The sequence below is a fragment of the Dromaius novaehollandiae genome, chromosome 1, assembly GCF_036370855.1.
Source record: "Dromaius novaehollandiae isolate bDroNov1 chromosome 1, bDroNov1.hap1, whole genome shotgun sequence".
In the NCBI taxonomy this organism is placed as follows: domain Eukaryota; kingdom Metazoa; phylum Chordata; class Aves; order Casuariiformes; family Dromaiidae; genus Dromaius; species Dromaius novaehollandiae.
In genome coordinates this window covers 181,458,832-181,483,499 of record NC_088098.1, presented here as the reverse complement: position 1 = coordinate 181,483,499, position 24,668 = coordinate 181,458,832, and the positions used below count along the sequence as shown (strand labels likewise).

The 24,668-nt window shown below is 36.3% G+C and overlaps 1 protein-coding gene and 1 long non-coding RNA gene across 6 annotated transcripts in view; one reads left to right on the top strand and one right to left on the bottom strand.

Annotated features, from left to right (window-relative positions):
- TDRD3 (tudor domain containing 3) overlaps nucleotides 1-8,015 on the top strand; it is a 114,403-nt gene extending 106,388 nt beyond the window's left edge. For 4 of the 5 annotated variants that reach the window (XM_064504779.1, XM_026111445.2, XM_064504784.1 and 1 more), the window contains 2 exons: nucleotides 4,465-4,601; nucleotides 7,766-8,015. In XM_064504779.1, coding sequence (XP_064360849.1) covers nucleotides 4,465-4,584 — 120 coding nt within the window. In that variant the 3' untranslated portion in view covers nucleotides 4,585-4,601; nucleotides 7,766-8,015. Of the gene's footprint in view, nucleotides 1-4,464; nucleotides 4,602-6,909; nucleotides 7,164-7,765 lie in introns of those variants that run through there. The other variant, XM_064504780.1, reaches the window with a different exon arrangement.
- A 2,104-nt stretch (nucleotides 8,016-10,119) lies between these two features.
- LOC135327142 (uncharacterized) lies at nucleotides 10,120-23,601 on the bottom strand. Its single transcript, XR_010387222.1, has 4 exons — nucleotides 23,537-23,601; nucleotides 21,725-21,809; nucleotides 11,246-11,308; nucleotides 10,120-10,568 (listed from the first exon to the last, which is right to left on the bottom strand). It is a non-coding gene; the product is annotated as an uncharacterized LOC135327142 (long non-coding RNA).
- Nucleotides 23,602-24,668: the final 1,067 nt, after the last annotated feature.

Below are 24,668 nucleotides of genomic sequence, written 5' to 3'. Positions count from 1 at the left end.
TAAGGAGGTAGGAAAACAAATAACTTAGAATGAGTCAAAAGCAACTGACAAATAGAAATCAAGGAGTGATTAAGACTGGAAAAATAGGGCTAATGGCAAGGTACGTGACCTAAGTGATGGAAGAAATGTAGATGATTGAAATTTGTTTTAGGCAGAAGAATAGAAGAAACAAGGGAGTAAATATTACAGACCATGCATTTTGACTACAAAGAGTGGAAGCTGTTCCAGAAGAGGGAAGGCAGTTTTGAGCATGGAATGGAGGAATTTTACAGTAAAGGAGATGGACCCAGAAAAATGGTCAAGTAGATTATAAAATAAAATCACAATGAAAAAGGAGGACAGAATAGTAGTGGTGTGTTGAGAGTCACTGATCAAGAAATGGTGGAAGAGAGGAGATACAATTACTTTTAAAACAAGAAGCCATGCTTAATGGATAGGACTTGGCAAATCATTATTTTGAAGAATCTTGGATCCTATTTGAGATCAAATAAATGCATAAGACCAGAGAAACAGATGACAAGGTATATGACTTGAAGATGGCAAAAACATCAACAAAGATGACGTAGAGAACTGTTGAAAGGTGTTCTGTTGCTAATTCTCATTATCATTTATTGCAATGACCATTTTTATTACACTCAAAGCCTCAAAAAAGTGAATTTGATTTTCACATTTCACTACTGTCTATTGTAATAAAACTACTTGAGCTGAAATGCGTGTATCTGAAGTGTTCTTTCTACGTATAAAGACAAACACGTCAAATATGTGTAAGGCAAATTCTAATTTTAATTTGGTTTGATTAAGTTCAAAGGATCAACAACATTAACTTCTGTGAGGTTTGATGAGGACTTGCTGCTACAGAAATTTACGCTGATATACTTATCCCCAGGAAGAGGCTGCATTTGTTATGGGTAAAAGGTGATGCAGTAACCTATTTAATTTCTGATCTTTTTGAGCAAAGACTATCAAGGTTACAAAGAAACTGTGATGTCTGGTTCATTACAACCTCTTGAAAACATCAGTATGCATTGCTAAGCCTTCAGTCATGCATAGATGTCAATTTGTCTTCCAGTTTTGGAGAAATCCAAATATCCAGCAGATAAAGTTCAGCATTTTATTCTTGAGAAGAGTAATCTCTTTTATTTTAGATTGAAGCTTTGGCAAAGAAGTTTAAGAAATAATGTAATTACATCTTTGGTTTACTCTTTGGCAAATAATATGAAAAGTTTTTTTCTCAACTGTTCAAGTTGTTTAGAGTATACTGAAAGAGTGGGAGGTATTTATACCACTTAACTTTAGCCAATTAGTTTAGCTTTAAAAATTTAGATGTTAGTTTTTATAGGTTTCCTTGTCAATGATGGGAGATTACTTCATGTTCTAAATTGGGTCTGGACTAGACCTATGAAAGTCATAGCATAAATTTTCCTAAAATGTTGATGAGTGGAAAGGTGGCAACATTTGGTGATTATGCAGGTAGTGTAGGGCTGACAGGATTGCAAAACACATACCTTTGCATTTTGGTTGGGGCTCTTGTTTGTTTTTTAAAGATGAATGGACCCATTACCTTTGATTTAGCCATACCAGTTACATAGCAAGCAGTGCTGTGGTACTGAGCAATAAAATGGCAGCTGAAAAGGCAAGTCCAAAACGGATGTACTTTTGACTTAGCAATGATTTTTCTCATTTTGATAATATTTATAATTATCCAGGTTCAAACATCTTCACTAATGTTAATTGTATACTGCAACATTAAGTAAACATGTTCATATGCTTATATCATTAACCCGGAAACTGAGGTGAAAACATTTAAGTACTTTTCTCAGTGTCAAAAAAGGGGTAGGAACAAAACCAGAATCTCTAATCTCTCCCACTTTTAAACTTTAATCATAAGACCATTTTAAAGTATCTTTTACAATTTTGACTAAAGAAAAATAAACACTAGAGGTTTGGGAATATATAAAACAAGCAACCTTAGTTAATACTGACTGACAGGAAAGCTAATCTTCCTGCTTTGTCATATGTATTGCATGCTATTGGATATGTTTATTATGTTACGACTAAAGAGGAAAGTCCAGACTCTTTCCAGAGATGAAGATGGTTGCAGCCTAAGGGTAGTTTTCTCCTAACTAGAGTGTCTCTCTTTCAGGACTGTGCTTCTGTTTCACCCAAGTCATTTGCTCATTTCAGGAGTTTGTTTTATCTTTGGCATGAAATAGGAACAGTTGTTGAAATGATGAAAAACTACCATTTTTCCTCCTACCTCATGCTCCTGCATGAGTCTTCCTGCTCTTTCTGTAATTAGTATGAATGTTATATGTCAATAATGTGTCATCAGAAAACATTTCCTGGTATTGTGTGGGGGGCGGACAGGACATGACTATCAAATTCCTTAGCTCTGCTTTTCTGTTTCTTTCTTTGGGATAATTAGTGTCTCTGAAATTCTTTATGTGAGGGATTTTATGGTGCTGGATGCAGTAAAACAGATACAACATTGACCTGAAGTAAGCTTTATGGCAGAATGCCGCAGTTCTCAGCACTTGGCTACAGTGAAGCTGGAAGATTTAGAGCAATTAACTTGTATGTGACTGTGCTGGAAATGTGTTTTCTTTTCTCTACAGTTATTGCAGAGCGTCTTCCTATGTAGCACTTAATCTGTGGTCCTGGAAATCTAGCTGTGACTGCAGATGTGCCTTATAAGCAAGAGATGTTAACCTGAAGAGCAAGTGTGTCAGACACTTACCTTAGAAATGCAACTTATCAGCATTCGAGTTGATTCTGAAGGAGTGTTGTTTCTCGACTAAGATTTGACTTTTTACAAAGGAAGGAAAGTTAGATTGTGGAGTTTCCTTGCTGTCTGTTATAATGAAGTATTTTACTGCTGTGATTCACTTATTGGTCATTAAGTGCATGCCGCATTGTAAGACAGTTCCTAAATGTTGGGACTGTTGATAAATTTTTATGAATCATTAGCTATTCTTGGTGTGTGTTCCTGTATGTTCCTGTATTCTGAGTGAAAGGGGATCCTGGGTTATATACTCAGCGTGTTTTCCCAGAAGTGGATTTCTTGCACCATATTTCCTCTAGACCTAGTCTTTCCCTGTAGAGTTTTGTTAATCTTTGCTATACTAAGCCATACGTTAGTCTTTTCCTCTTGTGTGCAGTTACAGGCTATGTCAACTGAAGACTTAAATCAAAAGGACCTGTCACCAGCTGGTCTAAAACATACACAGCTTAATACATAGTATCATATGTGTCCAAAATCCAATGTTTTGTTGAGTTTACTGCCCTCTGTTTGAACAGGAGAGTACTGGATTCTTTTTTGGGGGAAAGGGAAGGCAGGAATTATTGTCATCAGCATTGAAAGTGAGCAAATTAGAAACAAATCTGTTACTTTCCAATGTTTAATTATTTTCTGCACTACAAATTCTGTTGCCTGCTCCAGTCTTATTTTAGGATATTAAAGAAATACAATTACACTTGCTTCTCTGAGAAACTGTTTGACAATCGTATTCTCAGGTTCAGGAACATTTTCTTGACATTCAGCCTAAACTTTTGTTTTTCTGTTTCTTTGTTATAAACTCTAGTGCTCTAAAAATTCTTCTCTATCTTTAATGTATATCCCCTTAAAATATTCTGCCAGGTGAATGACTTCAGTATTTCTTTTGGTATTTTCAGTATTTCTTTTGGTATTTTCTTTCAGTACTTCTCAGCCAAACTACATATTTAGCTATTTTAATCTTCCTTTGTAAATCATTCTCCAAACTCTTAATAATTGTTGTTGTTCTCTGAACTCCCTGTAATTTGCCATTATCTTTGTGGAATTAAGATGCCCAGGAGTGAATGCAATATTGCAAACTTGTTATTACCTCTCCTCTCATTATTCAGAGGCCATGTTTATTGTTGCTGCATGTAGCAAATTCATATCAAAATTGCTGTCCACTATTACTTGTAGATTTTTTCAATATTACTGCTTCACAGATTTGTATCTTCTTTTTCAGACGTGCTTCTAGAATATATATTGTCAGATTTTGTTGCTTGCATTTTCATTCCCTAATTCCTTTATTTCATTTCACACACATTCTGCAACTCCCAAAAGGTGATTTTTCTCCTGTTCTAGCAGGTCATGTAGGTTGTCTTCTTGAGTTTGTTGCCTGTATGACTTTTGGAAAATAATTTTTTGCTTTCCTACATATGCTTCTTGCAAGTATTTAATAGCTTCTGCCACTGCCTTGGGGAATTGTGTCTTGAGATGCACCACCTTGTATTTGCTAGCTTTCCTACGTTTGAAAAAGGGAGCTACTCACTCCCATTATGTCACTGATTTTCTTAAATGGTCATCAGCACAGAAGTAGCAGTTCCTATGCATGCACTGATTGGTACATGTGTGTGTGTGTCTGTGTGCATATACTTACTCATGTATAATTCATTTGCCTACTCTTCATTTAAAACAATGCTATTTACCTGCAGGAGGAGGATGAAGAAACATATGAACAAACTCTAGAGTTCCGCAGAGGAGGTGATGGTCAGCCAAGACGGTCCACACGACCTACTCAACAATTTTATCAACCCCCAAGAGCTAGAAACTGATTAATAAGAATTAAAAGGTAAATACATGATACTGGCATTTTATTTGTGGGTGTAGATTTCAAGAATTTATATCTGAATTGTTATATATTTGAGTATTGCTCCTTCTTTGTGATGTTTGTGAGAGAACTTCCTACAGCTTTGCCAGTAATAGGCTGGTATAGGGGCCCTCAGCAATGAGTTGAAGGTAATGAGCATATTGAAAAAATAAATTATGGTAGTTATCATTATATGAACAAATACATTCTTTAAAATTACTAGACGAATGTTGTTTCTCATTAAAAAAAAAAAGTGATACTGAGCAAACAGTAATGCAGGTATGACTGACTGTATTTAATAGTGGCAATCTATTTATGAATTGTGAGGCATAAGCCCAAATCACAGTGATTCCCACACCTACAGAGAATTATTGATAATAAATCTGTCTTATCATTTAAGTGAAAGATTCATAGTTGTGCTTTCTCAGGTTAGAAACCCCTCTTTGCAGTCACCTACTTAAAAGATGCATTTGGCAGCTGGTCCTGAATTTTTTTAGTGATATGGATATTTTTGTTATAGGAGGTGGATATCTATTTTTCTGTGAATTTTCTAGTTGTAGAAAGAGACTGAATATACCTGTAGGAAGGGGTAAGACAAAAAAAAATGCTTTGGAAAATAACTCTGTATTTTTACATATTATGGAGAGGCTTGTGTGGTATAAGCAACCTTTTACTTGATACTTTTAAACCTGGTAGCAGCAGTGATTTTTCTCTTTTTCCACATACTTTGGGCTAGCTTCTTCCCTGAAGCACATGGATGCAGTCCCTGCTGCATTTGGATTGTCTACCTCTGTTTATGGTCCAATATGCTAGTTTTTATGAGCCATATATGTCAATGAATGTGTTTTCTACCGTTTTGCTTTAGCAAGGAAAGGAGAATTTGCAATTCTAACATTAAAATCTATGATTTAGTGACCTTGCCATTGAACGATGAGGTGCAGGTCCTAACAATATTCACCATACTCTGAATCTTAAGGATATACTTGAAGCTATAGTTTATTAATTAATTAGAAATGTGAGGATTATAATCACACTCAGAAAATATAATATCCCTGATATTTACATTTAGAAATTTAAAAAAGCCAATCAGATAAACAAATTGTAATTCTTTCACTAACCAGATCAAGTACTGCATCCATCTTACTTGTGAATCTTCTAAGTCCTTTTTTCTAAATGGTTGATTAAAAGTCTATTCTGAATAAAGAAAGCTTTGTGAAGTCACATAATATTTTGTGAACATCTACCATGTATCTTGCATCTGATTTTTTTTCTATTAGCTTCTTTATTTTTACTAATATGTTTGTAGTTCCTTTCATTGCTGTAATCTTCCTCCATTCATGTGATGGAACAGGTGCTGGGGTCTGTAGAGCTTTTGATATTTCTGACATGTAATTCCAAACATTTTGCTTGTTTGATCATATGCTAAAATACCTTCATTTGGGGGAGTACTGGCAATGTAAGAAGCAAATTTTATTCCTGACTCTTTTTTTTTTTTTTTTTTTTACTCTGTAATACACTATTTTTGCACTTACCATTCAATTTTCTATTTTAAGTAAATATATCAATCACCATCAGTAAGCATTTCATGTGATAATTATAAAGCAAGCAAAAACACTTCTGGTGTATGTGTTGAGTTCTAAACTAACTCTTACTGTCTCAGAGAAGTGTTGTTTCATTTGCCTAGCTAATGAAATTTGAATTCAGTGTAGAGGACAGTCTAAAATATTTTTTGTGCCTTTAGGAATTTTGGTATTTCTCTAATTTTACAATGTAAATCTGGAAAACTGTTTTTTGCTTTGGTCAGCTGAGAGGAGAGGCAATACAGACATCCAGAGAAGTTGATAGTAACTCCTGTGTCCAAGGAGAGTGAATTAACTGTTCACAAGTAAGGAACAACTTTACTAAGGTAGAGGTTGTTGTTCCTTGCAGGTTTTCTTGCACCTTTTTCTTGCACCTTGCTTTGACAATTCTAGCAGGATCCTGATTTAAATTGACTGCCAATATCATTTGTCAAAAAATATCATAAAGAGATTGGATTCAGGTTGTGAATACTGTCAGTAAAGCAAATTTAAAGGCATTTGTCAATAAGTAGCAATAGTCTTTTCCAGGAAAAAAAAAAATTCTGCCAAGAAATTGTGAGGCAAGAGATGCCTTCTACATAGGAGATGGGGGCAGGAAGCATTGCTTAATCTTAGCTAGCTCCTGTATTACTTCCACTCAAAACAATCCTTTATTTAACTTAGAATTTGTAATGTGGATTTCTTTTTTTTCCTTTGTCAATGTGTTGTAGTGAATGTCTTGAAGACTGAATGGCCTGTTCCTTTCTCTTAAAGAAGGTGGCATTTCGGGTCATCTCTGAATAGCATCAAAACCCAGAAAATTTTCCTCAACTTAAGAACATTGCATTGCAATCTTTTGGAGGATGAAAGTATTGTAGTGCCGTATTCAGGAGCTGTATCTGTGTGATGTAGACTACCTTTCCCCTGCTAAAATTGCTGTCTGAATTTTGTGTGGAGTACAGTATAACTGAACCCATTTAGAGCATTGCATTCAGACTCCTTGGACTCCTTGTAGATTGTTTAGGGTATGAGTCAAATACTAGTTTTAACAGGTTTGTAAAATAAGATACTCTCCTAGAGAATAAAGATACAAGAATTAGAATCTAACTTCAATAAAAATATCTCCTGAGCTTACATTTCCTGGGTTAGAATGTCATGATAGTATGAAAAAGGAGGGGAGCAAGTAATCAGAAATGTGTGTTTTAAAGGATCATTGCTTTTGGAGGAGCTTGAAAGGACCTAGGAGTTCTTGGTCATTATTTGTTTCTTGGGTTTTTCTTTGCTCAGTGACAGAATTAATCTACACCTTGTCAAACTTGCTATAAAATCTGTATTGCAGTCTTTTCCAATGGAGAAATCACATTTTTGTAAGAGTCATTGCCTAAAAGTGTTCTTTCCTTGTATTATACCAATGCTATCTATTGCATTGGAGTGCAACCTTCTGATTTAATCTTTTGAAGACTTATATCTATTTAAGTACAAAATAATAGATATATACTTTTTTGAAGGAAAAAAATAGCAGTAAAGCATATGTTGCACAAAAAGCAGAGAGTTTTTGTGCTTATCTATTGTATTTTTTTCATTTAGCAATCTTCTCGGGGTGGGGGGAAATTCACTGGCAGCTCCAACTTGCTGAGGACTTCTAGAAGAACTTCTGGCTTTTACCAAGCAACAGGACAGAACAAAGAAGGCTGGTGTGAGCGGAAGGAATGCAAAGCTGACACCTCAAAAGAGACTTTTTTTAAAGTTCTTAGTTACATGAAGCCGAATACTTTTTACATATGAAAGAAGCAAATTGTCATTGCTGCCATCAATAAAACCACAGTGCACTATTCTATTCTTTGCCTTGTATTCTTTTTACTAAGCCTCCATTGTTAGTTTACATAATAATAATGTATTATGATTTGTATCAATTTTGAATTGATTTTGGTTCTAATTCTGCATCTGGTAAAGCAAAAGTACAAATTTCTATTGTCTCAAAAGCAGGCAAGATTGCGCCTTTAATTTAGATTTTAGAGTAACATTAATAAAATATTAAAAAATTCTAGCTAATTATTGTAAAGTGAACTTCTGAATACATTTTGACTCTTTTATGTGTTTCTCTTCCAAAGTTGCTGGAGGCCAAAATAAGGAATTTGTCTATTATGTTGTTCATGAACTCTGACTAAAAGGTTGAATGGAAAGAATATTGGTCAGTGTTTCACACATTGTTTTCTAAATAATTTTAAGTAAATATTTTCTTTTTAGAAATATTTGTATCATAAAAATAGAAACATTTCTAACACAGCAAAGTAGTTTAAACTGAAAACACCAAAAAATGCATATTTAAAACATAAGTGTGTATGCATGTGCTTGCTCTTGCGTGCGCGCTCTCTTGCGCTCTCACCCCCCCAACACACACTCGAACTGTTGAACAGTAGGTTCTAAATTTTTTGTAGCTTTAAATTTTGCTTTTATTGCTTCATATTACTAGAATTTCTTCAGTTATCAATGAAACTTGAAGAATCTTATATTGCAAACTCTAGTTTTCATTCTCAGCTATATCTCTGGGATTATGCGATTATAACAAACTGTTGAAACTTCACTATTTTTTGAACTGAGAAGCACCACAAGATCCATGTACCATGCAAGTCCCTTGTAGGCTTTATTTGGATGGCTTCATGAGGATTGAAATGGCACATATGTGTTGATATAGTTCTGCAAAGACAGAGTTCTACCTGAGATGTGTATTGATGGTATACAGTAAGTTGTATAATTAATTTTACAGCATTTCTCTGAATGCTCATACAAAACTGTTTTGACAGAAGAACTGAGTTTGCTTAGATGAAAAGAAGTTTTATATTGATGATGTAATTAAATGTATTTGCAGTACATAGTATGGATTTGTGTCCCACTGCAGTCGAATCTTAGCAAGCACATAAATATTTGCAGAATAGTAAGGAACTGAATGTTTTTCTGCCTTAATACATCCTAAGCATCTTTTTGAAACTTATAATGCAACTCACTAATAAATTTTAAGAAATTTGAAAGTATAAAAATGACTGCACAATGTTGAAGTTCTTTGCTGTCAACTGACACACAGCAAGTTTTATGAAGTTTGTTAGTTTTAAATTACAAACCACTTTCCAAATACTATGTGTCATCCTGGTCACTTTTGCTAAATTGTACCAGCAAATAACTAAATTATAGATCTAATACATTGATGGATTTTGGATGCTTTACATCCAGAATTATTGCTAAGACCATTTATAGCAGCTATTCAGCTTCATAAAGCTATGCAGCCGTAGCATTGTTTTAAAAAGCAGGGTGTTTTTCCATTTAGTAATGGACTGTGCATTAAACGAGGGCCTTACAATCTGTGGACCAAAGCAATCTGTGAAATTGAAATCCCTTTTATGTTCCCTTGATTTCTCATTCTTGCTGTGAACTTAAACATAAAATTCAGAAAAGTGCAGTCTGATATAGTGAACTGCGAAAATAAAGACAAAGCATATCAATGAAAATTTGAAGACTGTAGAAATATGATGCAAAATTCATCTGTAATAGTTGTGGCATTCTGAAATTACCAAATGTAATGCACAAGCAAGCAGCTGGAGAGTCTCTTTGACAAGACATGTCTTTGTGTGTTTTATAATCCTTTTCTGTCCTGGTTTTGACTGAAATAACTTTTTTCGAAGGCTGTGCTCATTCTTTAGGATTAGAGTATCAGTGATTGAGCAGCTAAAAACTATTTGCATCAACCTGTTCCTGAAAAGCAAGAATACACGTATTTGCACTCCCATAGCTGGAACATGATGATAAACTAGGCAAGTTTATAAATTATTTTCTTGTTTTGCAGAATCCATCAAAAATTAATTTACACATGAACACCCCAAAATAATATACAAATATAATAATTTGCCAGTCATAACACAGTAAAGTTTACACGCACAAGAACAACCTTAATTTAATCAGCTTTAATGTTCCAAAAAGGGGCTTCAAAATTGATCCAAAAGTTAACTCTTAATTGGTCAAAGGTAACAGCAGAAGCAGCTTCCATACTCTGGAGCTTTCTGGTGTTGCACCCGTGCTGCTAAATAAAAAAGGCAGCGAGTGTACACTGAAACTTGATCATTCACACTGTTTATTTACCAGCTTAATTTCTGGCTCTGCTTTGGACTGCTCTTGACTAGCTGTTTCGGAGACAAATCTGTCACAAAGGAACATAGGCCTTAGCAAGCTGGACATGATCCAATCTGTGCCACATGACCTGGGGACCAGCAGCTGGTCCCTGGCCCTTCTTTGATAGGAATACAAATATAGCCTGTGAGAATTTCTTTCTTGAATTTCAGGAATGCAGTCCTAAGGAGGGATTTTTCTTGTCTTGCACTTGTATAGAAATATTTTATTCCTAAAAGAAATAAGAAAAGTTAAAATTCCTGATTTGAATTATTCTAAAACTGATGTTCCAAGTTAGTAACATTATTACTCAGGTTATGAGTTGATTTTAATTTACTTCGCCCTCCACCTTTATATTATTGAAATATAAAATCATTTTGAAGCAAAGAATGGAAATATTCTGTCTCTATCTTAACAACTGTTTCCTGAGTTTTATAACAAAATTTCATTGAAGTTTTCAAGTTTTAGAATTGTGGCTTGGACTAACTAATATCTTCCAACAGATATTCCAGTCCTCTTTTAGAAACTCCATCTCATCTATCACATTATATATGAGCAGAGAAGTGATCTGTTAAGTATACAACTGTAAAACCAAGGAATAAAGACTCCTATAATTTACTCAAGGAATGAAGAAGCTAATGAAGTCTGTAGACCAAAAACTCCAGTGCTGTCTTTTCCATCCTCACACCTCCTCATATGCTGTTTATGGAATTCACATTGTCAGCTTCATTCCCTAAAATCATCCTTATAAGATTGTTTCATTATTTTAAATGTATTAGAGGACATAGTTATTCTTAACTTTAAAATATTTCACCCCCAGCAGAGACCAAAATCAGATATGGACCTTCTTTGTGATTTTTCTCCTAGATATCCCACACTAAAAGGAAGATGCAGAATTTTTCTAGCTACCTTCAGGGATGTGACAGGGAAGCTTTGCACGGAGAGACGTAAGCGCAGTCTTAAGCAGTTCCACTTAAAATTAAAAAAACAAACAAACAAAAGCTCAAAACCCAACAGAGTCAACATATACAATTCATGTCTAAATCACATTTATCATGTATGTAGGCATGTAAATGACATTAGTGAAAGAGCAGAAGCAAAAGCATGTGGGATGGGAGCCAAGCCCTGTTTTGCTGCAGGTTCAGAATTTAGGTGAGTAAAATCATCACTGAAAGTGTCTATCTTTGTTGTTGCTTAAATGCTTCAGTTACTTATATAAAATTAGGAGGGATGCATCTGAGCCTTGATCACTAGGTGGAATTTCTAAGAGCAGAAGTAATAAAAATAATAGACTGAATAGAAGCATAAATGGTTCTAGTTCATTTATAATCATTTAGAACTAAAAATGCTACTGTTGGGCATGTACAGTATAAATATTCTTTGGGGCAGAGACCAATTCTTTGAAGGTACAGATTTATCTTCACGTAAGTCTCAGCTGAAACCTTTAGTAACCAGGGCTATTAAATATTAACTATTGTTTCAGAGGAACTTAACGCTGCCTTTACTTATAACATGAGTTAAGCTTTTTTTTTTTTTTCTTCATTCCCTGATCAAATCTGTATTCCTAAAATTCTTGTCTGAGATGAGGTATGCTCAAGCTGGAAAATTACCTTGCTAACTACCGCTGGTATTAATTAAGGTATAGCAGAACTAATATTTAGTTCTCAAGAAGGAAGAGACTCATTCAGAGTGTACAGCTGGTCTAATAAGACAGTCTTCAGATTGAAGATAGATCTCTCAGTATCCTAGGTAACTAACAAGTTACCTTTTTGAAAGATCTCATTCTCGGTGTGTGAAACAAGAATACCCACTGAACCGGTGTTTGCACAGTAATATGTGAATTAGGGAGACAGGTAGGTTCATTTGTTGATTATGATACTCCAGCACTGTAGGCAGAAGGCTGAAGCTGCCTTTTTCAGGGAAAAAAAAGAGATATTTGTGAGCCTTTTGTAAGGGAAATACCCTTTAAGCTGGAAAAAAAGTAAAGCTGAAAAAGGTTAGACAATCAGGATGTTCAAAAGTTCAGAGGGCTTTTTTAGGGCAAATGGTAAGTAGGCCAGGACCTTTCATCTTTAGAGAAAAGACTACTTGTGAGAGGCTGATATATAATTGAGTACTATGGGAAAGATGAAGGGGGATTGATCGACTGCAAATTGTTAAAGGCTGGGAAGATACTTTGAGAGAAGTATCACTGAGTGTTTACTCATTTCCCATGTTCTTCTGTAGGCACCTTCTTCTGGCCACTGTCAGAAACAGTACAAGGCTAACTAGACTTTTGGTCTGATCTATGTTCTTTTTGTTAGTAACAGTGTCTTCTAGGTCTAGAAGGCTGGTATTCATAGGCCAGAGGCCTTAGGAGCAGAGGGACAACTGATTTTCACTAAATGTCTGCTGGTTAAGATGCAGCTTTCCCTAGGAAATGAAGGGTTTTCAGCACTTACTTAAGACATCTAAGCACATTTTATAGTCATCAAAGGCAGGTAACTACTGAGGTTATCAAGAAAAAAACAATGATGTTAACTTCGTACCCTAGGGGAAAAGGGAGGAAAAACAGCTTGTGGTCCTGCAGAAAAGGGAGAGAAGAGTAAGAGGTACAAGTTCAGGACTGTAACCTTTCTCTTGTTATTGTATGATCTGAAACCTGCTCAAAGAAACAGAAAATCTACTTGTGCTTTTGCCCTTTTATCTTGAAACTAGCCATGCCTGCAATTCATACAGTCTGCTTGTCTTTCAAAATTGGGTCCCGTTTTGTTTGAGAATTCTTCTGGGGCTTCCTTATGAGGAGAGAACCACAACAGTGGTGTTTCTCCTGTCTTTTCGACATCAACTGTTTTGTGTCTACTTTCAGATGTCAAGCAAATCAGTTGTCTGAAATAACTGTGCTCTACTATCAGCCTAAATATTTGTTTAACTGAGGTTGGACATTGCCAGTACTGAGGTAGGCTTCATCTCCAGTCTTAAGACCCATGTTTCTGGGGTCTTAACCCACATTTCTTGCCTGAACAGGCTTATTGAGATGAATACTTCTACCACAGACAGCACAAGTAGTGCTTTTAAGAGGTCTCACCAGGGACTGAACAAATCAGGGTTGAAGCATGCTCCATTTGTGGTACTTGCTGATTTAGATATGTAGAACAAGCCTGAGGTTGCAGGTCTTGGACTACTGTTGGTATCAAGAATTTTGACAAGCCTTCCTTGTTGCTGCCATGAGCTGGAAAGTCTTCCAGCATCTAATGAAAGATTGAAGCATGTAAGACTTTCTGGGAAACCTGTAGCAGAATTTGGGATTAGATTGCCTGTCAAAAGCTGGATAAAATTTTTCTTTTTTTGTGTCACTAAGTGATGCAAAAACACTTTCTTAGTAGATCTTTGGTAGCAGCCGTACAAAGCTCTTTGCAGATGTTTTGTGCAGATGACTCTTCCAAGGCACACTGCTGGAATTTTCTCTGGAGAGTCTCTGCAGTGACTTGAGCCCTATGCAGATGAAATATGCTGGAAGTATGGCCCTTTGAGGCAGTATTAACAATGGATACTTTTTTTTGGATGGTGAGAGATTAACACTTCAGAAAAAAAACAAATCTTTTCATGGAGATGCACTTGACATTAGATACAGAATGAATAAAAGCTTAAAGGAAAGAGCAAAGATTTAGTCTGAGGTAAATCTGAAGAGATGTTTGCAAGAGAACTCCCAAATAGCCAAACCAGCTAATGAAGGTTGGCCTTATCTTATCCAGGTAGCTGAAAAAAAAACCGTGAAAATGTAGGGTATGCAGTCTCTTTCTAGCATTAAATGTGGGTGGAGTGGACTTCACATAGAAAAGTCTCCAGTGCTTGTGTGCATGGACACACACACATCAGTTTGAATGGTTGTCTACAGATATGTTCATGAAAGAGAATCCCAGTTCAACTTTCCTTTCATCAAATGACTTGATCCAGCTCCAGTAAAATATCTTATTAACTTTAATGAGAATTATATGAGCCTTAAGAATGCATTCTTGCACAATTTAGGTAGCTCAGTTCAGATTTCTGCTTGCCACAAAATTGTTGAGACATTCTGCTTTTTCTTTTGAAATGTTTCAGAGAAGCTTATTCTGTGACAGCAGCTAAACTAGGGAAGGTACTCCAAAAAACGCAATGCACTGACTCTCTTGTGACATTATATGTATGTGAAAACCGTTGTGTATTAGTAGTCTTTACCGTTGCTATACTGTAATTCCTTTCTGTTTCTGGCTTTCAATATTGATTTCATTGCAATTGTTTATATTGGCCCAATTTTGACTTTAAATGACAATTCTGTTTTTGGTCTTACTGGGGTCTGAGAATGATTCCTAATAATAATAATAATAATAAAATAGAAGTTATTACTTTTCCCGGGAATTTGAAGGATGGTAGTTTCCATACCAGCACATGGGCTGTTGATGGATGTACCATATTCTGGATATTCTGATGGTATGAATAAGATGAGAATAAAGCCTTTTGAAAATCTAGTATATATTGAAAATAAACCTCAGAAGGGATATCCATCAAAATTTATAAAAAATACACATATTCAAATAAGTAGGAACTGTGGGAAAGCAAATGATTAGATGCGTAATATCAGCAGAGCCACAGATGACTTAAAAAAAAAAAATTGTAAAATTCTGCAACTGCTTCTAAGGAAATATTTACAATCATATTCAAGTGCCTTATAATATTTCATGCAGCTTTACGTATTCATTAGGACATCAAATTATCACTTCTTTGCTCTATTTCCATCTTTAAAATGGATTTGTAGATTGGTATTGTGCAGAATATAATCCTGTCATTTTCAGACAATCTGGTATGTGATAGAATCTTGAATGCTTTCCTTTGATTTTATACCATGTGTTTTTGAAGTATTAAGTTAAAGAATATAAGTAACATTTTATATTTGTCTTATATTTGGGGTTAAGACTATTTTGACTATATGTTGTTAGCAGAGGCATTAGTGACTAAAAGTTTTAATCTTATGTGACTGTATACAGATTTAAGTCCCAATTAATCAACCATCTATTGTTGAGTCTTCTTTTTGTAGGTATTTAGCAAAGGAATGATTTAAGAGGTATAAAGCTCTTCTGACCGTGTTGAAAATAAAGAAACAAATCATCTCTCTAAGCAAAAGGGGATGTGTAGGTCTTTGGATAATAAAAAAAACCATTAATAAGGCATGCTCTATCAGTTTGACATGGCACAAATGAAACAGTAGTCAGTGTTTGTGCTGGGGAACAAGAATCACAGATAGACAGTAGGAGTGTTTCAGATGCTATGGAAAGCAGTAAAATCATTTTCCTCAAAATTGTAATAGTTTTTTTTAATGAAAAAATTTGTTTTTGTCCTAATCAAGAAAAAAAGATTTCATCCAGATTGATTTGTGGGGTAATATAGATTTGCTCTGACGTTTCTACTACTCAAATACTCCTAAACATACTAAATATTCCTGATGGTCAGATACTAAGTGTGTTTTTTACTTAAGAGTCTCTTAGATTCTCAGTTGAGAGACTCCACAGCTCCCTCTGATCAGGGGCAACCAGCAGAGCTTGTTAGCAGCAGCTAGACCTTGCTAAAGCCTCCCAGGAGAAGTTAAGACCTCCTATGGCTGTCCTTAGCTGGCTCTCCTTAGTTGTCAGCAGCAGGCACCCTCTAGTTCCTCACAGCGTTTCCTGAAGTTCCCCACCATCTCCAGTAAGATAAGAGTTATGAAGTGTGCCATCCACATCAGCTGAGAACCTTTGAGCTATGCTGCAGAATTCACCATTTTTTCAAAATGTTGAAGATCTGAACAATTTTGATATGGAGTTGTCATATTTGAGAACAACTTAGCCCAGCATTTCGTTGGATCTCTATACCCCTTGAGGAACCTGACTTTTGTTGCCTCTGGCACTCTAGCTTTCTGACAGCACTTTGGAAGGAGCCAGGCAAGAGTTAGTCTTGGAGCTCTGGATATATTTGTAGCCAGAAAGCGGAGGAACCAAAATATATACTGATTTACTGGGCTGATGAAAGTTGCTAAAGAGACTAGGATATTGAAATCGGTTTACAGGTTCCTCCTAATTTAACATGAAAGGCGATACTACATACTTGGAAAATATGGAAGATGCTGGCATTGTAGTTAAATAGTTGATAACAGTGAATGAAATTATTGGTAAGAACTCATTGCAAACTACAGTTGTGTGTACTTGAACAAGGATGGGAAGGCGGGAATAATAAGGATATAATGATGATAAGAGAATTTTGTCAAATAAATCTGAAAAGTGCTGAAATACAGCATCTATTAGTATAGAATGGACAAGATTTATAGAAAGAGTCTCAAGTTTAAGGTCCCTCGAACATGTCACCCACATCACCAGCATTTGATTTTCTGTTTTGCAATGAATGTGAACATCTTCATGTAGATGTTAAGGCCTTTAATACTGTTTAGCTCAGATATGGATGAGGTGCTGCTGTTTTTCTAGTAGGTTGAGAAGAGTAGTCTGCCACCTGATTGTCTCTGCCTTTTCTTTTGATTTGTGGCTAGAAGTTGTGATAGGTATTGTTGTGCTAATGGAGTTCTGTCAAGAGGCCACAATGCCTCTTACGGAGGGTTATGCACTGAAGTTCAGGCAATTTGTATAACAGAATTCATGTCACCACCTGACCAAAACATTGGTCTTCTCTCATCATTATTGTACCCCCTACTGTAGAAAAGCATGCATGAATGATGAATCATATGGTAGACATTGCTTCTTTGTTATGTACAGTTATGTTCTGCTTGTGCAGCAGGTGTCCAAGGGATGACCTGTACTTCTTTCTGTGATCAGCGTGTTTCTCTAGGCCAGACCGTTCAGCTGGGCTGTTTCTGACCTGTAGCCTGTAAACTGTTCACTGTTGCATTAGACAGTGATTTCTGTGTTTTTTACCTAGATAACATAACATCTACAGTATTAGATTCAGAGCCAGGGTAATGCAGAATAATACTGAATGGGGAGGGAGAGGTCATTCATTAACTTATCCCTTCAATAAAGTTCCTTAGCTCTTGAAACCACTTACCTCTGTTATTCCCAATTACTCCTATTCACAGATTCTTCCAGAATTTTTAATTCCTCAGAAGATTAGAAGTCTTCTAACTTACAGACTAAATGTATTTCATTATGCATATTTGTTCTTATGTCACCATGGAGCTTAAATTTAAAGAGCTCTCATCTGACCGTTGAGATACTTGTAGGCAATTTCTGAACTATGCTGAATGAGGGCATGCAAGAACAATACTCTGAATCTTTTTGAATAAATGTTTGCTGTGGGGTAGCATGCCATTACAGATGATTTTATGACTCACATCATCCTTGATTCTTAAATTGTGTGCAGTGATTTCTGTTCATGTTGTCCATGTCTTCTCTTCATGTTGACATTTTGTACATGACTTCACAGAATTAATTAATTCATTAAGCTTATAGTTTCACAGTTTTTTTTTTTTTTTTTTTTTTTTTTTTTTTAGTATTTAGGGGAAAAAAAGATTACATTGGATCCATAGAATGGTTTAGGTTGGAAAGGACCTCAGGAAGTCTCTCAAGTCCAACCTTCTACTCAGAGCAGTGATCTCTGGGGTCAGACCAGGTTGCTCAGGGTTTTATCCAGTCAGGTTTTGGAAACCTACAGGGCAAACTGCTCCAGTGCTTGTCTGTCCTTATGAGGAAAAAAATCTTTCCTTATACCCAATCTTTTTTTTTTTATTATTTTTGCCAGTTTTTTTTCATCACCCCACCATGCATCACTGTGAAAAGCTTGGCTCTATCTTATTGATAACCTCTCCCTAAGCACTGGCAGGCTGCTGTTAGGTCCCCTTGCAGTCATCTCTTCCCCAGGCTGAACAAACCCCATTCCCTCACCCACTTCTCACAGGGCAAATGATTCTCATGGTGGCCCTCTGCTGAACTCATTCCAATTTATTGATATCTTCCTTGTAGTGGAAGGTCTCTAGACCATCCTAAGCTGGATGCAATATTCTGTATGTGGTCTAATGAGTGCTGAGTAAATGAGAATGACCACTGATTTTGATGTCCTGTCAGTGCTCCTCTTATACAGCCCAGAATGTTGTCGGCTCTCTTTGCTGCCAGAGCACACTGCTGGCTTATGTTCTTGTTGTCTACCAAGACCCCCAGGTCCTTTTCAACAGAGGTGCTCCCTAGACAGTCAGTCACCAGCCTGTATTGCTGCTAGGAATTCTCCCTTCCCAGGTGCTGGACTTCACTCTGGTCCTCGCTGAATTTTTTGAGATTTCTGTCAGGCTGTTCCTCCAGACTGTCTATGTCTATTGGAACGGCAGCCCAGCTCTCAAAAGTATCTATTGTAGATCACCTCCTAATTTAGCATTTTCTATTTAAGGAGGTAACAATAGCTGGGATAAAATAGGAAGCTGAGCAAACATAAAGGTAATGCTGGAAGTAGGTTTGTTGGTCTTCTGCAAAGAAACAATATATCAGCATTCAGAAGATGAGCTATGGATCAGAACAATTACTACCTTCTTAATTACCATGGATCACAAAGGCACATTGGTTGGACAGCCCTCAATAGGTGATAATAAGAGGTTATTATTCAAATATCTGGGGTTGTGTCAGACAGAAGTGACCTGTTCTTCTGAGGCCAAGTGAAAACTGAAAACTTTGTTCAGGAAGAGGGGCTTTAGATAAGAATATATGGCAGGGAGTACCTGTTACTGGAGCATGCCATGTGATATTCCTCATTCTAATTACAACTTCCTTTTTTTTTTTTTTCTGTGTTATAATGTCTTATCTCCTTAAATATGAGGAATATCAAAAAAACTATTTAAATTAAAGAAAATAAAGTTAAGAATATAATTGTCATTAAAATAATACAACAGATCATATCCTCTAAGGCTAGCTGATCCAATGCTGATACTGTGAATTTTCTTGAATATGCCTGTAGAATAGTTTGGCTCATGCTCCCTGTATGCAGGATGACTGTCACTCAACAGAAGATTACTATGCTTTGCCAGCAGATATTGGAGCTTTGTGTCAACTTGGTGATGCCTCTTGACAAGTTGTCGAGCTGACTGGTTGTTAAACTCCACCCTGAGTATAAAGACAGGTGAAGAGTTGAGCAAACCTCACACACAAACTCAGACAGCAACAAGCCTGGGCAAGAAGCAGCTTATTATTATGCTGTTGTACTACCAGTATGAAGCAAATTTTGATCTTTAACATGCAGCTGGAAATGTTTTGAAGTAGGGCAGGGAAGCCATCTGGTGACAGCAATACATTATGTGATACGGTAGAACCCAGAAGCAAAGTAGTCTAATGCTAATGCTATCAGAGTAAAATCTCTGTGCTAGCTACTTGTATTTCCAATGTAGAATAAAATGAATGTCTTGGATAACGTCAAGAACAGGGCTAGCCTTAGGCACAACATTAACAAAGTATGACAAGCATTGACTTGGCAACAGAGAAACTGGACTAATCTCTCTATTCCTGGCAGCAGGACCTGAGGAACAGGCAGCTCCTGGACTGGTCTCCAAATTGCCTCCAAAAAAACTTGGAACTGTACAAATCATAAGTCTAGGCATATCCTGAAGTGCCTGTTTAATAAAAAATAAATGTTCTCTAGAACTTGCTCTCAATGTGTATGTTTTATTGCTAGCAGTTGCTAACAGGAGCAGTAACATATATCTGCTTATCCCAAAAAACTTGGAACAGACTGTGCTAGAGTAATCTGAAAGAATGGAATATCCTATTTTCTTAGTTATTAGACTTCCACATCACTTTAAGTACATCTCTCCCTTTGTATTTGCCTATGGGGTGCACAATTAGAGCATCACTTGAGGATTTATGCAAGACTAAATTTTAAGAGTCTTCATATAGTGAGCCTTTTTTGGTACAGTTCTTCCAGCTGCTTCTTTGCATGTATTAAATATGAAAGTCATTAACATATTTAAAACCTTCCTTTGCATGGAGATTTATAGTGGGAGCTCATCTGTTATGAACTATGATATGCTGCAAGATAAACAACCCAAAATATGGCATAAAAGTCAACATCTATACATGATTAATTAAAGGAATTAGGGAGGAGAGACCTCAGTTGTGCTTGGCATATTTGAAAGTGCCTCCCATTTATCTAATGCCAAATAATACAAGATCAAATTATAATGCCGTGGTTCATTGAGCATGGTTGATTCAGATCATTGTTCATTCACCTAAGGCCTGTCATTGAATATTTTCATTGTTAGTGAAATGCATGACTTAGAGCCTAGCAATGCTTACTTTTACAAAGAAGACCTGTTTATAAAACATAGTTCATTCTAAATATCTCAGTACAGGTACACTTGGGCCTACAATATGCTGAAGTACATTTTCTGCATAGTAACTAGATCAGGTAAGGGTATATTTTTTTCCTTCATGAGCTGGTTATAACAGAAAAAATCCTCCTGTTATGAAGATTTATGACAGTTTAAAGAGGAGACACTCCCTTTCCCTTTTGGAAACAGGTTAGAGTAGCGTAAACACTGTGACTGTACCAGAGTCGTCAAAGCAGAATGACTTTTATGCATGTTCTTATGCCATACAGATATAATAGAACTTACCAGCACAACTGCAAATTGATAGGTATGTTGTATAATTTAGCAGATTCAACTTGAAATAACATTATTGTAAACACATATTGCTGCATATTCATTAGTCCTGTTATTTGCGATAGCTGGATTAAGCTAGGAATGCCTACTGTGGTGTAGACATACCTGAAGGCCAAGATACCTGGTTGTTTTGCTGTGTAGTAGGAAAGCACTTTTTCTAGCTACTAGGAAAAGTAGTATATTGTGGAAACAACTTAAATACTGTATGTTTGTCTGTCATGTGACCCACAAGTAGGTACTGCTCTCCACAGAACCCCATGGAGATTTATGTGCTTTATCGTATGAGTAGCATACAGACCTGCTCTGGAGAGGTTGTTCAGAAAGGTTGGAAATGGACTGGGGTGTCAGCTGCAGAAAGTGTTACAAGATAGGCTGCCCCCAGACCATGGGACTGACTGCCTCTGCCTTGTGGAAAAACAAGTGTATGTGCTATTCTGCAGCACAAGGCTGTGAATGAAAATTGTAATCTCTCCCCTGCTCCTTCTTCCTGTAAAACAAAGTAGTTCATGCAACCTTTTCCCAGTAAAAATTCTGCCCATTCCTCACTCCACATCTGTTTGGCTACAGGGTAAAAACAGTCTAAGAATAGCTGAGCTGACCTCCTATCTGTCTGGTCCCACCCACGCTGGGTTTCCTAGTGTGAATTGTATCAAATTGGTATGACAGAAAGACCTTATGCTTTTTTTTATTCTTCTCTGTGGGCAAACAACCCCGCAGTCAGCAGAGCCTATTGTATTCCAGAAGCCTTTTACCTGGTAATTCTTGTGTTTTTCCACTGCAAAGAGAGTATAACTTGGCAACAAGCAGGAGTGGATGTCATCTGTATTTCATTCATTTCTGATTGAGAGGGAAAATAGAGAAACTGCTGTTAGTTCAATTATAGCAATTAATGGTAAATTTTTGGTCACCCAGAGCCACCAGTCCTGAAATGTCATTCATCTCCTTATTTTCTGTGTATATTTGAATTGCTACCCTACTTTTTTACACTGATTTTTTTTATTTTTTCTCAGTGATGTTAAAGGAATCTAAATTTGTATTGTACTGTATGTGAATTGGAATGATATACAGAATGATATAGAAAATACTAAAAGAGGATGTCATATTTGCAAATAAACATATTTCTCACAATTTAAAAATCCTGAAAAATTGTTGTTGAAATTGTCACTTCAGACATGAGAATAAAAATTTTTGCTTTCAGAAATAATAGTTAGTTGTTTTGTTTTTCAGCATCAGTTTTAATGTGATTTTTGCTCTGGTTTGATTCCTTTGTTTTGAATTGCCTTCTCTGTGATTCTTGCATTTGCTATGGTTTATATGATGCTTTACTTTTTCTAGGGAATGTGATTTCTCTGTATGATGTTATCCCTAAGTTACAGGCTCTGGCATTTTTGTAGATCTGTTAAAAACAGCAGAAATTTGGGTCTGTCAGAATATATAGAAACATTAATTACAATTTTTCTCTTATGTATCACAATTTAGAGCTGAAAATTAATTCTGAAATTTTAATCTAAACATACAGAATTCCTTTTTCTTTTTTCCCAATACAAATGGAAAATTATGAAAATATTCATCCTCGCTCTCAGTAACCATTCTTGGTCAATATGTATAAAAGAGCAGAATAATTATAAAGGACTAAAAAGTCTAAATATATACATTTATGTATGCATTGTCTACTGCCAAAAAAAATACAGTCTCCGGGAACTAGAAAGGAATCTTGCCCATTGCTATAAATGACCACTGAAACAGCTGAGCTACCTAACCATAAAGTCTTTTTCTTATTACATGAATTATTTTCCTCACACAGTTAAGATTTCATTCTTTGGAAGCTTCTTCATTTTAAATAATCATTCCATATTAGACTGGAGAATTGTGTAACTCAAGGTTATAGTAATTCTGGATCCCTTTGATGGTCCACCCCTGTCCAAGCAAGAAAGCAATAGATAGAGTAGGACCAGACCTAAAATTCCCGGTTATATAATGCTTTACTGCCTACAATGAATCTGCATGTGATGAGAAAAATCCCTTTGCCCTTGACAGCTGAAACATCCTGATGCCGAAGATTAGGGTAGTCCCTGTGTTCGGGGTAAAAGAAAGGAGTAATCATGTTTATTTGGATAGACGACACATATACAAGCAAGCACATAGCCTGTGTCTTGATCTCCCAAACATAGTATGCTGTGCTTTTCCATCTATGAGAAGAAAAAGAATTAATGGACTTTCTGGAGTCAATTAAAGTTGGTCTTAATTCTTCAGTGATGTTCACATTAAAAATGACTAAGTCCCTATAAGTGTCTCTGTGTGTTCTTCAAAGTGTGTATGTTGATTACTTGGTTTGTTAGTACCTCTTGACAGAGTTTTGTGATTCTGTGGTGATTACTTTGATAAACATCCAGGCGATCTTTTGAACTCAATTCCTCTGATTCTGAATGAAAATGTCAAAATCAAAGTTTTCCAAATTGCACAGGAGTTTAAGAATACTGCTTGTTCATCAGGGGTAATTTCAAGCAGATGCTACTTACAGCTGCTGAGATGTACATGTCTGACAACTGCAATTTCCTTTTTACCTTGGATGTTACCTTTCTGTAATGGCTCTCTGTAAAAGCGTCTGATTTCCAGAGTAAACTTCTCTGAAAGGGAAGGTAAAAGAAGATGAAAAAAAAAACCTCCCGCTTTAAGTTATGGTTTTTTCATCAGTAGAAGCAATGTGTTACACCTCTGTCCATTACTCTGCTTTATATTTCAACAAGTGATGCTCACAGTTCAAGCTGTGACCTTAATATGCTTGTCTGTTGCTGTCTCATAAAGCTCCTCCCAAATCCTTGTATTCTATGTTTATGGTTTTATCTAAACATAGTTATTTTGCCCACTATGTCAATCCAAATACAATAGTTGTCTTTTTAATTGGTGTTGATTCCAATCTTTTTTTCTCGTGGAAGTTTTATATCCAGTGTTATCATCAATGAGCAGATTGCTGTTGATTAGCAGGCCTGCATTTAGTAAACAAATGTAGCAGTTTGTTTGCAAAGGTGAGAAGGAATTGCTGAGCTAGAGAGCATGAGTGCGTGGCTACCTCGAGCGGTATTCCTCCTTCCTCCCTGCCTTCCATCCCAGGGACACATAGGGAAAGTCAAGTGTAATGCAGTGTTTTAGATTTTCCTGACTACAAAGAAGCAATCCTTAAGACATCCACAAAACCTTGGAGGTGATTGAAGGGTATGTAGATGATGGGAATAGAGCTTGTTTTTTAAAGGTAAATCTGTCATAACCTGATATTGACTGCTTGAAGTGCTCTGAGTTTTAAAACAGAGTTCTGTGAATTTCCAGTTAGAAGAAGATCTGACAATTGGGTTTAAATTGACTGTCCAGCCAGGGACACTAGAAGAATATGGTGGCCTGTGACTTCTGCCCCTGCTACAGACCCTACCAGAGGCATGTGGCATTTGGAGACCAGACCCTGCTGTTTCTGATGAAGAATCTATAGGATTCCTATCTATAAGAAGATTGCGCAGATATTTTGTGACTTTTTGCTGCTTCCCACTCCACATGTTCAGATAGGTCTCACTGGGCCTGTTGCTAGCCTGACAGCTGAGAAGAAACATTGGAGGTTAGCTGACTTTCTAGCATGGGGTAGGGAGCCTGACTGCATGGCTACATTGAGGGGTATCCCTCCTTCACCCCCTGCCTCCCATCCCAGGG